This window comes from Equus asinus, chromosome 18, assembly GCF_041296235.1.
Source record: "Equus asinus isolate D_3611 breed Donkey chromosome 18, EquAss-T2T_v2, whole genome shotgun sequence".
Classification (NCBI taxonomy): Eukaryota; Metazoa; Chordata; class Mammalia; order Perissodactyla; family Equidae; genus Equus; species Equus asinus.
The window spans coordinates 28,538,003-28,556,335 of NC_091807.1; the positions used below are offsets into that span (position 1 = coordinate 28,538,003).

Genomic DNA, 18,333 nt, shown 5'->3' on the forward strand with positions numbered 1-18,333 from the left:
GGACGGTGGAAGAAGAGAGTCTGGAATTCCAGGTCTGGCAAAGCCCTAAGCGATGAGAAAGAGTATCACCCGAGGGCCCATGCGCCCTGCCTCTGCTGAGAGCCACAGCTGACATTAAACCCAGAGATACCCACTCTACGCTATCATCCACCCCAGCACCTGAACTAGAAGGGCTTCCAAAGGCTCTCTAAAAATAAGGCGGGCCCAGAATCCCTTAAGAGGCTGAAAATTGCCCTAACCAAATATTTGCTTAATTCAGGGTTTCCAAAGTCTTGTGCAAACCAGGACTAAGAATATTCACAGACACTGGGAAATTAGCAATTCAAAACAGTTGTGAGATAAAGAACACTCACAGCCTAAGATCTACTGTGTGGGCACCAGTGAATATTTCCAGAAAGAGGACATGAGTATTCTAATCTTCATTTTGCAAATGATTTTCTCTCCTCTTTTGCAAGGTGAATCTCATCTCTGGTTTTTCATGTTTCAAGTTTTCCTATTTAGCGAGAATAACACCTTCCACTGAGAGACGTTGTTCCTGAGATGAAAGTTCATAATGTATTTTTAAAGCTTGTGAGTTGGCAATCACATTATTTTACTATCTCCATTAAAGAGCATTATTTTGCATTTCTAGAGAAATTTGAAGCTTCTAAGGGTTTCACTATCATCCGCTGGTTGGTGTATGTGGCCTTCATGTACAATAGGATGGCTCATTCTACCTTTAAACCGATAAATGAAAACAGGAGGCATATCCTCAACAGAGCTGGCATGTGAACACAAGCATCTCCGGCTGCCTGCCTTTGATTCAGGAAACTCAGCCTCTAATCCTGCTTTATAAACTAAGAAGAAAAGAAACTCTTTTTTTTCTTTTCTATTGATGGTACATTTCAATGGTCTCTGCTTGCTGAGGTCCTCAAAACACAAATGTAATCATCTTCTCCAGGCCTTGTTTATATCTGCTTCTTGAGAACTGCAATAATCTTGTAGAAAGACTTAACTGCCTTCTGTTTAAAATCTGGAACACTGGGCAGCTACTAACTACTTAAGCAAAAGACATGTAAGGAAATAAACAGCCTCCAGGTAGGATCTGCAGCCAGGGCAAAGGAAGCTTTTTTTTTTAAGATTGGCCCTGAGCCAACCTAACATCTCTTGCCAATCTTCCTGTTTTTTCTTCTTCTCCCCAAAGCCCCGCAGTACATAGTTGTATATTTTCTAACTGTAGGTCCTTCTGGTTGTGCTGTGTGGGATGCTGCCTCAGCATGGCTTGATGAGCGGGGCTAGGTCCGCACCCAGAATCCGAACCTGTGGAACCCTGGGCAGCCAAAAGAAGCCCGTGCAAACTTAACCACTTGGCCACAGGGCCAGGCCCAGAAAGCTTTTTTTTTAACTGAATTGGGAAACACTATAATGAAGGCCACTCTAGGACTTTGTCCCAGACATAAAGGAAAACAGTCTTGTGGAAACTGTTTTGTGGAAACCTAAAATGCTTAAGGGCATAAAGGGAAATCTCCCAAATCTTACTTCAAAAGAAATAGACAAGAGGGGCTGGCCCTGTGGCCGAGTGGTTAAGTTCGTGCACTCCGCTGCAGGCGGTCCAGTGTTTCGTTGGTTCGAATCCTGGGTGCGGACGTGGCACTGCTCATCAAACCACGCTGAGGCAGCGTCCCACATGCCACAACTAGAAGGACCCACAACGAAGAATATACAACTATGTACCGGGGGGCTTTGGGGAGAAAAAGGAAAAAATAAAAAAATCTTTAAAAAAAAAAAAAGAAATAGACAAGAACACACAGATAAGTGCTGTGATAATTCAATTAAGAGATGCAACAGATTTGGCCAGCATCTCAACAGTGAGTTACAGGCTTGCCAGATTCTCTGAATTACCTCAACTCATAGCCAAAATGCTAAGTCTAGGAATGCCAAATGGAACCCATGCTTACTATAGGAGCTTTAAATCAAACTAAAAAAGACTGGTTTCACTTCATTGTCGGTAGTATGTTGTTTCCGTTTTAGCTGATGCTTCTTTTGAGGTATCTGCTTCTTTTCCCTCCTAAGTAATCATGAATCCTACTTGTACAGTCCATATGCTGTGCTTTAAATCCCTTTTCACGTCTGTTTTATAATTCATTCTCAGTAGATAAGACCGCTCTTGTCCATACTTCACAGATGAAACTCAGAGGGGTTATGTGGTATCTTAAGGAAATTCCGTGGCAGAATCCACCACCCCGGGTTAGCTGTGGGAGGAAGGAAGGTGAACCCTAACCTCTGACACAGCGTTCTGTCAGCCTACACAGGCTCTCTCATCCTGGTCATGGGACTACCTGGAATCTAGTCACTCAGACAATTGTGCAAAGCCTTGAGAAGGAAAGGGGACACTTATTTATTAAGCACTGTATTGACTATGTGATCCTGATGCTTTGACATCTTAGAGCCTTGTTGACCCTGGAGGGACTGTCCCTCCCAGGATTGGCTCCTTCCTAGAGATACTGAAGGACTCACCTGCAAGATGCCTTTCACATGCAAACCAGCCAATCCAGAGCCCACACCCCCAAGCACCACTTTTATCAGACTCTTACACTCTGGGGCCACTATTCCCCGGCCCTAATTACCCCGGGTCAGGTACCAAACAACTCAGGACAGCCCCAACACCCCCGAGCCCACTGAAATTATTCAGACGACAATCCTGAGGCTGCAGACTCCACCTCACTCATTCCTTCCTGCTGAAACCGCAAGAAAGGCTCTCGTCTCTCTTTTCTTCTTGCTCCCAACCAACCCTGCTGCTTCCCCATGTGGCCCTGCATAAGTGGCATGCCACCTCTTCTTGGGAACTGTGAGTAACAAACTGTCTTTTCAATGGCAATCATCTCCTGATCTATTGACCTCATCATCCATGAATAATCAGAAGCCTACACTTTAAAATAAGTACTTCTGAAAATTAAAAATTAAAATAAGCCAGAGCCAGGCAGACAAAAGATGAAGGAGGGAGTGACAGAACAGTCTTCTCTTCAGGGGAGATCCCATGCCAGGAGGAATGAACTAATTTCCCTTCACCAAGCCAGTGAGCTCTCAATGATCCGAACATCCGAGCTAGCCTTCCTGTACCTTTGCAAAGTCATCAAATTTGCAATCAATGTGATTTCTGAATTGGAAGATCATCTGTTCAGCTTGACTCATCCCTCCAAGCTGAAAAAGCAACAAAAAGCAGAGAGGAAATGGCCTAGATGAGGATGAATGTCTAAATCAAGAAATCACGATAGTCCTCTTCTAACACACCCCCACGCACACTCCCATCATAAGGTGATTCCATCAGTTCAGGGCTTACTCAGTGAAGACGTTGGTTAGACGGAGGCTTAGATTCCAGCACAACCCGTTTGTATTGTAATGGTACATAGGACACCTACTCTCATCTTTAAGGCCTGTATTGAAGATAATTTTGGAACTGGGACATGCTTTTGAGATTTATTCTGAAGTTAAGAGTGGGAGACGGAATAAGACAAGCCTTTTTTTTTTTTTTTCTATTTGTGGTTTTCTCAAGGCACTTCTATACCAGACTGCTAGAGAGAAGAAAAAGTTCCCATGTATTTGAAATGCAATCTCCCTGTTTTAGATTGGTTTTAAGGTATTATATTCCTCTTTTTGTTTCAAAGAGCAGATGAAAATGAAAAACTATTAGCTATTCTAAGAATCATATAATCATAATTATCAATTTGAATTCCTATTGCGAATACTTGCAACCACAGTGAAGTGATTTATCATCAAATACATCTCAGGGTTTTAATTGTGTGCACTTGAATGTATTTGCATATTCTCAGCACACTTCATCATTTTCATTCCTGATAAAGCACTTCAAAAGAAACTGTGCTCTGTCAGTTAAAAAATGTATTGTTCCCGCATATCTCCAAAAATTATGGGTAATTGCTATCATATTCTGAATATGTTTAGGATTAAAGGTAACCTGCATTTTATAAAATGGTGCCACAAAGCTAAGATTTCACAAATGCTGGTCTAAGTGTCTAATGTTTAAGGTTATTCACGTCCACGCTCTGTATATTATTTAATGCTTTCTTATGTGGCAATTGAAACTGGGGTAGCAGTATTTCCCTTGAAAGCGAAACTTTCTATCTCCTTAATACCTCCTTAAGAAGCCAAGAAACTACATAAGAGAAGGAAGATGCTGAGAGGACACTCCAGACCGATAAGACATTAACCAACTCGGTCCTTTTCTGTGGCTCCTTCCTTCATCTTCTTTCCATCGCTGACTCATGGCTCCCGGCGTCATGTTTTTCCTCTCCAGAGACAAAATAGACTCAGAGACTCATGAGCAAGTTAATGCATCCCATATGGAAACTGATATTATACCTATTTAATGAATCCAACAAGACGAGTACAAACCCAACTTCCTCACCATCATCAAAAGAAAAAAATCCTAATAATTTGCATAAATCCTGCTGGTGTTATTTACACAGGCCACTTATCTAATGCTTTCTTTTATTTGTCCAGCTAAAATACATATTGATGTAAATTCCTAGACAGTGGAAAGATCTTTGGCAGAGTAAGGATTGTTCATTGAAAATTAACCCTAAACTAGCCAAATGCATTAATCAATTTTCCTAAGCATCAGTGTCAAAAGAAGGTATTAGGACAAAACACTAAGTAACATAGCTTTAAAATATTTAAAGCAAAAATGGACAGAAGTATGGGAAAATAGGCAATTCCACCATAATCGTGCAATATTTTAACATACTTTTTCCCATACTTTCAATTATTTTATTGAGGTCATATTGGCTTATAACATTGTGTATTTTCAGATATACATTACTATTTATCAGTTTCTGTATAGACTGCATCGTGCTCACCACCAATAGTCTAATTTTTATCTGTCGCCATATACACATGCCCCTTTACCCCTTTTACCCACCCCCAACCCTCTTCCCCTCTGGTAACCATTGATCTGTTGCTTTTTTCTATGTGTTTGTTTATCTTCCACATAAGAGACAAAAAACAGTAGAAAGAATCAGTGAAACTAAGACCTTGTTCTTTAAGAAGATAAACAAAATTGATAAACCCTTAGCCAGACTCACTAAGCAAAAAAGAGAGAAGGCTCAAATAAATAAAATTAGAAATGAAAGAGGAGAAATTAAACAGATACCACAGAAATACAAAGGATTATAAGAGAATACTATGAAAAACTATATACCAACAAATTGGATAACCTAGAAGAAATGGATAAATTCTTTTTTATGTAATTGTTACTTATAACAAAAATATAAGCAAAAATCTCCATATGTTTGGAAATTTAAAAGCACAAATTTAACAATTCATAGGTCAAGGAGAAATCACAAGGGAAATTATAAGATATTTAGAATTGGAATCATAATACAAATAGTATGTGTCCCATAAACCTTGTGAAAGAAAGGTAAAGTAGTGTTTATAGTGAAATTTATAGTGTAATGTGATTATAATGGAAAAGCAAGAAGGCTAAAAATTTATCTAAGCTTCCAAAGAACATTAAAGGACTAAAAAATAAAGATAACGTAAAATAACAGAGAGCAAACATACAATAGAGAGGAAGGGTGACGTGAAAATTAGGTTATTTGAAAGAATAATAAAATTGACAAATCTCTGACAAGTATGCTCAAGGAAAAAGAAAGAATAAATAATATGGAAAGAAAATAGGACAAAATTACAGATGCTACAAATATTTTAAAAAATAATAACTTTATGTCAATAAATGTGAACACTTAGATGACATGGGAAGATCTTTGAAATATATAACTTACAAAATAGCCTTAAAAAGCAATAAAAAACAATGAATATGCTTATTAACATTTTAAAAAATTGAATTAGTCAAAATTCTTCCTAAAATAAGAAGAGATGTTTCCCAAGTGATTTATAAATCTAACATAACCTTGTATCAAAAACTGACAAAGATATTATGAGAATGGAAAATTACAGGTCAATCTTACTCATAAATAGCAATGTGAAAAAATGTTATATATATATATAATTTGGTATTGATATAATTTATATATTTATAATTTATAAATATATAATTTGGTTCATTGTGAAATGTAAAAGAAAGAAATGACAAGCCATTAGAGAAAAAAGATATTTACATATTTTTAACTGACAAAAATTTATATCCATGATTTAATAAAAAATAAAAAACTTCTATTAACTCTAAGATAAAAGAAAACTACACAATTAAAGGAGGAGAGGAGGAAAGAAAAGTAGATCTGACCTAGTTTTCTCAAAATAGGATATTCAAATTATTAATCACAGCAAATGTGTGTGTATGTTCCTAGGAATAAATTTAAGAAAACATCTATAAGACCTTTATAGACAGATTAATAATTAAAAGAATTATTAATCAAAGAATCCTAATTAAATGGAGAGATATAAAAAATATACCATGTTCATGGATTGGAAGAAGTAATATCAAAACAAATCAGTTCTCTGCAAATTGATCTATAGATTAAATGAATTTTCAATCAAAATTGCAATGAGTTTGTGTATATGTGTATGTGTAACTTGTCAAAAGAAAAGATTCCAAAATCTTTATGGAAGATCCTAGGGCCAAGAACAATCAAGACATTCTAAAAGAACAAAAAGTTAGTGAAGCTTGCTTTATTAGATATCAAGAATTCTTATAAAGCTTTGACACTATCGTATTATTGTAGGGAAAGGAAAATAGATCAATGGAACAGTTTTAACATTATTTCAATATAATTATCAAAATGTCAAACTGAGTCTTCCACCAAATTTAAAAAAAAATCAGAACTTCTTTTCAGTGATGTTAATGGCCTGCCCTGAAAAATATCATAAAACTATACAGATAGGGGTATTACCACTATGTTAATTTAATCTTATAAATGGTGGTTTATTAGAATTAAAAATGTTATTGTAAAAAAAATTCAGTTTTTCACAGGTTTCCTCTAACAAAGTTGTACTTTTAACTGATAATAAGCAACTTCATCCTTAGGAGAAGGCAACAATACTCCCTTTACACTTTACATTGTCATTGACTTACTGTCTGAATGAGAGTTACAGTTAATTTTCATTTGTTTGTTTTTTTATATTCCACAGATAGTGAGATTATACAATATTTGTCTTTCTCTATCTAACTTATTTCCTTTAGCATAATGCCCTCGAGCTCCATCCATGTTGTCATAGATGGCAAGATTTCGTTCTTTTTTTTTTGTCGCTGAATAGTATTCCATTGTATATGTGTACGCCACAACTTTTTTATCCATTCCTCTATTGTTGGACATTTAGTTTGTTTCCATATCTCAGCTATTGTAAATAATGCTGCAATGAACATGGATGCGCATATATCTTCTCAAATTAGTGTTTTTGTTTTCTTTGGGTAAATACCTAGAAGTGAAATTGCTGGATCATATGGTAGTTCTATTTTTAATTTTTTGAGGAACCTCCATACTGTTTTCCATAGTGGCTGCACCAGTTTACATTCCTACCAACAGTCCACAAGAGTTTCCTTTTCTCCACATCCTCGCCAACACTTGTTATTTCAAAAAACAAACAAAAAATTATTAGCAAAAAAAACACCCAGTTCGGGGCTGGCCCCGTGGCCGAGTGGTTAAGTTCGCGCGCTCCGCTGCAGGCGGCCCAGTGTTTCGTTAGTTCGAATCCTGGGCGCGGACATGGCACTGCTCATCAGACCACGCTGAGGCAGCATCCCACATGCCACAACTAGAAGAACCCACAGCGAAGAATACACAACTATGTACCGGGGGGCTTTGGGGAGAAAAAGGAAAAAATAAAATCTTAAAAAAAAACAAAAACAAAAACACCCAGTTCTATTAAAAATGGTTAGAGGATCTTGGGGCTGGCCCCGTGGCCGAGTGGTTAAGTTCGCGCGCTCCGCTGCAGGCGGCCCAGTGTTTCGTTAGTTCGAATCCTGGGCGCAGACATGGCACTGCTCATCAGACCACGCTGAGGCAGCGTCCCACATGCCACAACTAGAAGAACTCACAACGAAGAATACACAACTATGTACCGGGGGGCTTTGGGGAGAAAAAGGAAAAAATAAAATCTTTAAAAAAAAAAAAAAATGGTTAGAGGATCTGAATACACATTTTTCAAAAAAAAAAGCTTACAGGTGGCCAACACATACATGAAAAGCTGCTCAGCATCACTAATCATCAGAGAAATGCAAATCAAAACCACGATGAGATATAATCTCACACCTGTTAGAACGACTATTATCAAAATGACAAGAAATCACCAAGCTCATAGATACAGAGAACAGATTGTGATTGCCAGAGGTTGGGGTTGGAGCTGGGTAAAATGGGTTAAGGTATTTATTAACTAAAAAAATAATTCTTATAAAGCTTTAACAATTGTGACACTATCATATTACCACAGGGAAAGGCAAATAGATCAAAGAAACAAATTAGAGAGCTCAAAACAGACTTGAAATGTGATTTATATCAGAGTAGGTAGTGCACGTCAATGGGGAAAGGATAGATTTTTAATAAACATGACTGGAACAATCGTCATTAGTGTGGGAAATATGAATTCAAAGCCCTACTTTACCACATGCCCAGAAATCAACTCCAGATGAATTAAAGTCTTAACCATGAAAGGCAAAACTGTAAAACTTTTAGGCATAACATAGGACAACATTTTGGTGACATGAGGGATAGGAAAACATTTCTTACACAAGATGCAAAAAATGTAAATCATAATGGAGGATATAGGTAAATTAGCTTGAATTAAGAGAACTTTTCTTTACCAAAAGATATTAAAAATAATAAAAATACAAGCCACAAACCAGTAAAACATGTTTGCCATATGTATTACTGACAAAGGAATGGTATCTAGAGTATATAAAGAACCTCTCTGAACTTCTAAGAACAAAGCAGATGACTGATAGAAAGCTGAAACAAAAGATTTGAACAGATCTTCAGAGATGAGTAAACCCAAATGGCCGAATAAATATAAGCAAGATTCTCAGACTTGTTAGTCACCAAGAAAATGAAAATTCAAACCTCCACGAGGTACCATACTACCACCACCAGACTGGCGAAAGCTAAAGTCTGGTAAAATCTACAGTTAGTAAAGATCTGCAGTTACTCTTCTGGTGAGATTTTTTTTTAAGATTTTATTTTTCCTTTTTCTCCCAAATCCCCCCAGTACATAGTTGTGTATTTTCAGTTGTGGGTCCTTCTAGTTGTGGCATGTGGGATGCCACCTCAGCATGGCCTGGTGAGCGGTGCCATGTCCGCGCCCAGGATTCAAACAGGCGAAACCCTGGGCCGCTGAAGCAGAGCACGCAAACTTAACCACTTGGCAACGGGGCCGGCCCCTTCTGGTGGGACTTTACATTAAGACAGACGTCTTGGAAAACTGTATCACCCAGCAGGTACTTCTAGAGGACAAGTGCATATTCATAACAGCACTTTTGTAATAGAAAGAAAAATAGAAACAACCCACGTATTCATCAACTGTAGAAGAGAGAAACAAACTGCAAGATAGTCATGGAAGGAAACACAGTACTCTTATGAAAATTAATGAATTGCAGATAAATGCAAAAACATGGATGAATCCCAGGAACATAAGATTGAACTAAAAAAGCAAGTAGCATAAGATACACACTCTAGTTTTGTCCATATTAAGTTCGAAACACACAACACTGAACAATATAATATTTAGGGAATTACCACCTGGGGAAACTAAAAAGAGAGAGAGAATGACAAACATAAATCTTAGCAGAGTGGTTTCCTCTGAGTACAACAAGAAGTGGGTGAGTCAGGGACGTCAAAGATAACAAAAATTATTTTCGGTAGTAATAACTGGGTAGAATATTTCAATATTCTTGTGTTGTTAGTTATTGTGTTTTGTGCATATTTTACAAGCATTTTTATTTCAACATTTGATATAAAAAATTTTAAGGAATGATTTTTAAGAGTTAGTTCTCAAGTGTTGGTAGGACAGATAGCTGAAGACAGTTGGAACCTGCCTATTCTGGCTGAAATACGACAGGAGAACCAAAAGACTCTGCTACAGAGCCTCAGCCTCAGAGGTAGTGGTCCAGAAGACAGAAAACTAGAGGACAGGCTCAGATGTACAAAAACGGGCTGGAGATCCAGTTACTAGAATGGGGTTATAGGCCCGCTAAGAACTATGCCAGAATCCAACCTGGGATCAAAACTCCAAGTGAACCAACCTCAAAACTGAGTCAGTTGAGTTATTATCCTGGGTTCTCGTCTACCAAGAAAAAGCGTGGACCACAGAGCTGGTATGCTGGGTTGAAGTTTAAGAGATCCAGCTGTGAGAACCAGAAAGCTGCAAAGATGGGAGGCTAAGCAGGTCTTTTATATCATCTTCAAGAAAAAACGAGTTTTCTTCTCCTTTCACAGGTAGAGACCCTGAAAGAAGTTAAAGGGACTTCTCTAAAGTCATTTTATCATCAATTTGGAACCAGAAATAGAATCCATCAGTCTTCACTCTTTTGTTGATGCCATCGCTAACCCATGCTCCTTCATTCATAAATGACTTAGTGGCTGTGCACGGGCTACGGAGGAGACAGGCCATGATTCACAGGCCAAGCTGTTTCAGGCAAGATTTTATTTCCTTGTTTTCACAATTCCCATCTTTTTTATGCTCTGAAAACAGAAGCTGTGCCAGACAGTAGTCAACAGAAAAAGAAAAGAACTCATTTACAAAACAGAGGACAAAAATAGTTTGTCCAGCATTTATGTTGTGCTCTTTGGGGCTCAGGGTCAAAAAGTGAGTTTTCTTTGGTAACCTAAATTTAGTTTCTTTCTTTTTCTGCATCAAAATGATTTTCAATGTCTATTCATATAACAATGGAGGTGAGGTTCTATAAAATGCCAACCAGCCGGACCGCTACTGAAATGACAATGGCATGGTTTAAACAAATCAAGAGCATATGATTGAGGTCACTAAAAGACATTTTGCTGGCAAAACTCAAGAGGCTATGGTAATGAAATATGTCTAAAAATGAGAGCAGAAAAACAAATTATAGAATATTTTCTTACATAAATGTCACAACTGCATCAGACATTAAATCCACCTTTAGACGTAATTTTGCCACAAAAAGTAAGACTTAGGAATCTTGTTTTCTGAAGGAAAGAAGATTTTTAAAAATGTGGGGCCGGCCCCATAGCCAAGTGGTTAAATTCGCACGCTCCACTGCGGCGGCCCAGGGTTTTGCCAGTTCGAATCCTGGGCGCAGACATGGCACCGCTTGTCAGGCCATGTTGAGGCAGCATCCCACATGCCACAACTAGAAGGACCTGCAACTAGGATATACAGCTATGTGCCGGGGGGATTTGGGGAGATGAAGCAGAAAAAACAAAACAAAACAAGATGGTGGCAACAGTTGTTAGCTCAGGTGCCAATCTTTAAAAAAAAAAAGATAAAAACACAGTGAAACAACCAAGATCTACCGCTAATTTTCTATGTGACATTGTACAAGTCTTCTAACCTTTGAGCTTCTGTTTTCTCACTGAGCAAATGGGCTCAGAGCCACCTGCCATTCCTGGCTCCCCAAAGCGGAATATGTATGAAAACACTTCTTGACTATAAAGAGCAATTCAAAGTATGTATCTGAAGTGTAGCTAGAACTGGATTCCATGGAATTTTCTCATGGTAACTTTAGGGGAACAGGGAAGAACGTTGGTAGAAGATAAGACAGTTGCTTTGATTCACAACTGGCTGATCAAATTACCCAAAGAAGGTGGCCTGATGGATTTTATTTTTAATCTGAAAGGATACATTAGTTTTCTATTGCTGTGTAACAAATTACCCCAAACTTAACAACTTAAACAACACATTTTATGATGTCACCATTCTGTGGGTCAGAAATCCAGTGAGCTTGATTGGATTCTCTACTTAGGATGTCATAAGACCAAAGTCAAGGTGACAGCCAGCCTAGGCTATTATCTGAAGGCTCTGGAGATGAATGTAATTCCAAGCTCATTCGAGTTGTGGCTGTAGGCCTGAGGCACCCATTTCCTTGCTGGCTATGAGCTGGGAGCTGCACTCTGCTCCTAGCAGATGCCTACATTCCTTCACAAGTGCCCTCCTCCATCTTCAAAGCCAGCAACAGTGTACTGAATCTTCCTCAGGCTTTGATCAGACTTCCTCTTCTACTCCCAGTCAAAGAAAACTCTCTGCTTTTGAGGAATCCTGCAATTAGGCCCACCCAAGTAATCATAAGGTCAACTGCGCCACATAACGTAACACAATCATAGGAGTGATATTTCATCATATTCCCAGCTTCCATGGATAAGAGAAGGACATTTTTATGGAGGCCATTATAGAAATTCTGCCTACCACAGAGGAAGTAGGGCATAAAAGTTAAGAACATGACTTGGTTTCAAATTCCAGCTTTGTAATTTGACTAGTTCTCTGTTAAATTCAGATGAGAAGCTAAACCTCTCTAAGCTTTATTTTCTTTAGACTGCAGTCTATTGGAAACAAGGAGTACTAATAACCACCTCCCATATGCTTTGCACAGTGTCTGGAACATGTCAGTGTTCAATAATATTTGAAAGGATGAATGAATGAATGAGTGATAACTAACATTGAAATTTATCTCCAAAACATATCCTAAAGCTATCTTTGGTCCTCTTATGCTAATGTTTTTTTCACTGACTTGGGTCAATGAATTGACCCAAATTGACTTGGATCAATAAATGAGGACATATAAGGAATGCACATTAAAGAAATAAATGAAACAAAGGTGGGCCACACATCAGATGATGGAGCCCAAACCAAGAAGAGTCACGTCAAACTGAAAAACCAACTTACCAACTCAAGTAAGATGAAAATTACCGAGTTTCCTTAATGACCTCATCAGCTAGGAAGCTTATAGCTAGATTTTTAACTCAATCACAACAGTTTGTCTTCATTCTGGGCTAACTGGTATAGTTGTCGCTCTTCATTATTCATGTCTTGTCCTTTGTCTCTAAAGCTTCATGGTTTTCTTGTGACTGGTTTTTACTATAAGTCACCTAAAAGTTTGTTAAGAAGTAGGTAGGATATAACAATGTGTAACAAGATGGAGAAAATTTTATTTGCCAAAATTCCAGAGGACTAAGGACAAGCAGATTTTTTCTTGGACAGTAAAGAGCAGGAAGGGGTTGTTGTCTGTGAGACCCACTGGAGTGAGACACAGGACTGCTCTCTCAGAGATTCACATGATGAATGGAGGGTATGAGCTTGCGCAGGGCTAGACTGTGTGAATGAGCTCCCCGGCACGTTGGTAGACGTATTCGCCTTACCTCACATGATCATTTCTCCATGCTCCCCCCGCCCCCGCCCTGAAAACTTCAGCTAAGGTCCTAATCTCTCAAATTGTTATTGTGGACATGGAGTTTTTTTGGTGCAGATAGTAAAGACCAGGTGGAGAAAGAAGATTATACAGACTTAGTTGAAGAGACAAAGATGGGAGTAAGGAAAAAAGACACTTTGAGCTATTATAATACTAAGAATGTTTTTATCAAAAATGCTGAGATACAGGAAGACCCCAAGTGAGGTACTGATTGAATAAATAAATTAATAATTATTAGATACGCTTTGATTCCTACCTTAAGTCCTTAAAACCACTTGGCAAAATTACTGCTAAAGAAATCCAACCATTTATTGAGGGGCTGGGTGCTGTGTCTCCAAGTTCATTTTGAAAATATAAGATTTTGAAACTTTAAACATCTTTTTGTCTATGTTTATAAGATAAAACAAATTAAAATATTTTGTAGATTTAATGCTTATAACATATATCTGTATAGAGGTAGAGAGATAAGTGAATTTACATATTTATTTGAGTTTTGGAATGTTATGAAGGCAGCTTGTACCATTTTAAAGTGACAAGGCAGTGTGTCAGCCTAGAAAAAATGTCTTATGTCAAGTTGAGAAAGTTCATCTCTGATCTATCCATTTCTCCCTCATATTTACATTTGCGTTAAATCGACAAATTTGAAAAAAATCCAGCAAAAGGCCCCTGAGATGTGCAAAACCATCCAGTTCTGGTGGAGGAAAGGAGCCATGACAAAGACCACTGATTGCCCCCTTCCTGGGCACACAGGGACAGATGACTGAGTGCTCACCGATGGGAAAGGGAACAGAGCTGACGTGTTGCATCCCATCCAAAGCACTTGAGAGCTGATATGAAGTCTCTCTGCTCTCTCCTCTCCCTTCAGCATGGCTGGAACAATGAGATAGAGAAGCCGTAAGATGGAACCAGCTCAGATCCCTGAGCTGCAGCTCTTGCTAAAGAGAGTTGCCTGACCTGAATAAGACTGAGACAAAAGTCATAGAAAAATGGATTTTTCTGGATTAAGCCACTGAGATTTGACAGTTTATTTGTTACTGCAGCAAAGACTAGCCATCCTGACTAATACAGAAACACTGTTCCAAGTCATAAATGCAAATATTTCTTGATCTGAAGTCAACAAGGATTCAACTGTTTTAACACAAGTTAGATATTATAGAGGACCAAGCAAAATCTTACTTTTTTATTCATATATATTTATCATTTGTTTATAGTACAATTATAAGAGATAAGAAAATAACCAATAAATCTGGAACATTTATAAAATATGTAGAGGTTTTGAGCAACTACTTCTAAGGACCTTCCAGATAGTAGTCACCCAAAGTTTAATAAAAAATTCTAATTCTCAAGTGACACTGAAAAATTATTCATAACAGGTAGTCTGAAACTTGTAATAGCTCACTGATTAATGCTAATTTGGGTTCCAGCACAAAAGGGTGTTTTTAAAGCCTCAGTCTTAGCATCTTGAGTGGTAGCATGGAATTCTGTCCCTTCCTGGGGCTTCAGAATGATCCTTGAAGCCTTCCTTTCAAGTATGAGCTTGGCATCCTATTTAGCTGGTGAGCTGGAAATGAATGCACAGTTTTTCCTAAGCCTTGAAGGTTTAATCCATCTTATGCAAGATAAATCTCAGCAAACATTCAGGGAAAGTTGAATTTAGTGAAAGGCTCATGTGTGGTATATTATTTCTGTCAACTAGTCAGCAGTGGGGTCATAAAAGCGACTGGCTGGCCAAGATTTGTGCCAATCTCCATGTTCAACAGCCCTCATGAGTAACTCCTGGTTACCACATCATTGTTTTTCCATATACGTTTTTCAGACATATTCAATAGCATAAGGAATGTTTGATATCCACATCAATTTTGTTAAAGCTCTGATCCGCCGTCCCAAACCCATCAAGCATGCTATTGAAATACTGAAGGCTTTATGTGAAAATCTTTAATACTGTTTCCTAACTAAAATATTTTTTATGAGGCTGGCCCCATGGCCTGGTGGTTGAGTTCATCACGCTCTGCTTAGGCAGCCTGGGTTCAGTTCCCAGGCGTGGACTTACATCACTCTTTGGCAGCCATGCCATGGCAGCGACCCACATGCAAAATAGAGGAAGATTGGCAGAGACGTTTGTTCAGGGACAGTCTTCCTCAGCAAAAAAATAAAAGAAAAAAGAAAAAAAGAAAAAAAAATCTTTTAGTAACACAAAGGACATTAACTTCATATGTTTACCTTTCCAAACCATTTTAACAGAGTAAATAAATTAATTCAAGAAATGGCAAACACCATTTTCTTTAACATATTTGTATCTTTCATGTCAGTGTAACAATTTTCCCACATAACATCTCAAGGAATAATTTAGCTTGCTACGTAATTTTCAAAAATCATTCTAGAACAACTTTTAGGCATCAAAATTCCCATTGAAGTTCTATTTATGTTTAGCTAGCTTTTTTTTCTCTGCTAATAATACCCGCTTCCTACTTATATCACTAGCAGAGCACCGATGCAGGCCTTTGCATAGCACGTATACTCAGTTTTCATTGAGCAAAGTGGACTTGATTTCTATAAAAGCTAAAAAGAGAAACCTGTAACCAAGTTTCTTAATTCAAGTACTTCACTTGAGTTTCTTTGTGGCTGCTGTTTAATTTTTTGTCTTCTTCTTTCAAGTATAATTAGGTCTGTGACTAAGGTAAAGATACAAATAATGTGTCAATACCCTAAAGCACGAGTGCATTAGGGAAAATTGCCTTAATTCTCTCCTAGTTTTCAGAGCAGAAACTCATCACTCCCTTCTCATGCCTCCTCCTCTGTATATCCCCTATTATAGATCGCTAGATTTTGATTTTCTTAACACTAAAAGCAATGTGTTTACTCATTTGAAACCCCCATATGTCCTATGCTGTAAGGAGTCCATAGTAGGTACAGTCTTGTACCGCATAATGACATTTTGGTCAACGACACACTGCGGATACAACAGTGGTCCCATAAGATTAGTACCACATAGCCTTGGTGTGTAGCAGGCTGTCCCATCTGTGAGTATACTCTGTGATCTTCGCACAATGAAGAATCGCCTAACAACGCGTTTCTCAGAAAGGATGCCTGTCACTAAGCGATGCATGACTGCACTCAAAAAAAATCTTTGGTAAATAGTTTGAATCGTCTGTTCTTAGCCGACTCTTTTTAAATCATGGAGTGTTATCAATTTATAACTGTTTAAAATTGGAATATAACAAACATGCAGAAAAATACACAAAAAATAAGTTAACAGCTCAATGACTTAGCAGAGACAGAGCACTTGACCACCCCCAGGTTGGAAAAAATGGAAAAATGCCAGAACCTCCCCTCCTCCCCCGCTGCCTCAGGCCCTCTCCCAAATACTCCTTTCCCAAAAGTAAGCAATATCCTGACTTCTAACCCTGTAATCTAGTTTTTCCTGTTTAGGAACTTAAATAAATAGGCTCGTATTGTATTCTATTATGCTTGGGTTCTGACACCCAACGTTATCACTGTGAGGTTTATCCAGGGTGAGGCACGGAGCTCTAGTTCGATTATCATGGTTGTTGTGTAGTATTCTATTGTAAGAATATTCTACAATTTATTTTTCCACTCAATTGGTGATAGACATTTGGGTTGTTTCTAGTGGTGTCCATGATCACACATTTGTCAGTTATATACGTTGCAAATATCTTTTCCCACCCCCTGGCTTGCCTTGACAGCAAACAATTTTCAACTCATGTCTCTTGACGAATTGCAAGGTATTCTGCCTGACTCTCTAAGAGGGTACATATAGAGTGCTACTCAACTGTGGAACTGTTGAGGAATCTTTCAGCTCCTGGAACAAACAGAAATTGTACCCAGGAGGAGAGATGTTCAACCACAGTGTGCATGTGTGTGTGTGTGTGTAGGGAAAATGTGGTGAGTGCAAGAATATCATGATTCCCAAAATTAGGATGTTTCAGATAATTATTGGACAGATTCAAAATGGCTCTATATTATAAAAACTGCGAGCAAGGCTCATAATCCCCAAACATTCTTGGACTGCCTTCTATATGCCAGGACTGTCATAGGCACAGAGCACACAGTGGTAAATAAGCAAGTGTAATCCCTGCCCTCAGGGAGCTTGGGTCTGGTTCTGTGAAATAAGTCAATAGAAATGATGCTAAGTTTGCTCCGCTATTGAAATTATTGAAATATGAGAGATGTGATCTATTGGTACATTAAAAGGGAAGGGAGGGACCAACAGCTTGAAAGGTAAGACTCCAGGTCATTCTACAGGTCACTCTTGCTGTTGCCACTACTTCTACTGTTTCTTACCAGAACAGAGTCTTGATTTTGAAGAACTCACACAGCAGCCTCTCCTGGTTTATATGGTTTATTCAGAAAGCAGCTATGAAATTGACATAGAGGGTAAAAAGAGCTGAAAGCAGTATTAAATCAGGATGTTACGAGGATTGCAATGGTTCAAAGAATGAGTTCACTCTTCACTAGAAGCTGGAAAATCCACATCCTCCATAGAATGATGGACGGTGACAGCCGAATCCGTAGCCTCTGAAGCCAGAGCCCAGTCCGTGGAAGCTGCCAAATCCGGACCCGAAGCCAGAGCCCAGTCTGTGGAAGCTGCCAAACCCAGAGCCGAAGCCAGAGCCCAGTCCATGGAAGCTGCCACATCCAGCGCCAAAGCCAGAGCCCAGTCTGCGGAAGCTGCCACATCCGGAACCGAAGCTAGAGCTCAGTCTGCGGAAGCTGCCACATCCACGGCCAAAGCCATGGCCCAGGCCCCCGTAGTAGTTGCCAAAGTGGCTCATGGTGTCAGGATCTGTAGATTTGTTTGGCTAGCAAGGGCAAGTTCCCTGAGGATGACTATCACCACCTTCCCTGGACCTTTTATATACCCTCAGCGATGGGTGGGGCAAGCCACGCAGACTTGTGCAATTCTCATTGCGTAAATTGCATGAAAAACAACCTCATCCATCTTAATTGTGTGAAACTTGACCACAATTCCTGACACTCATTAAGGAAGTCTT

General features: G+C 38.6%; 1 protein-coding gene across 1 annotated transcript; it reads right to left on the minus strand.

Annotated features, from left to right (window-relative positions):
- Positions 1–17,793: 17,793 nt before the first annotated feature.
- LOC106847479 (keratin-associated protein 19-3) lies at positions 17,794–18,114 on the minus strand. The gene has a single exon (XM_014866766.3). It carries the CDS (start codon positions 18,112–18,114, stop codon positions 17,794–17,796), a length of 321 nt encoding a protein of 106 aa, XP_014722252.1.
- Positions 18,115–18,333: the final 219 nt, after the last annotated feature.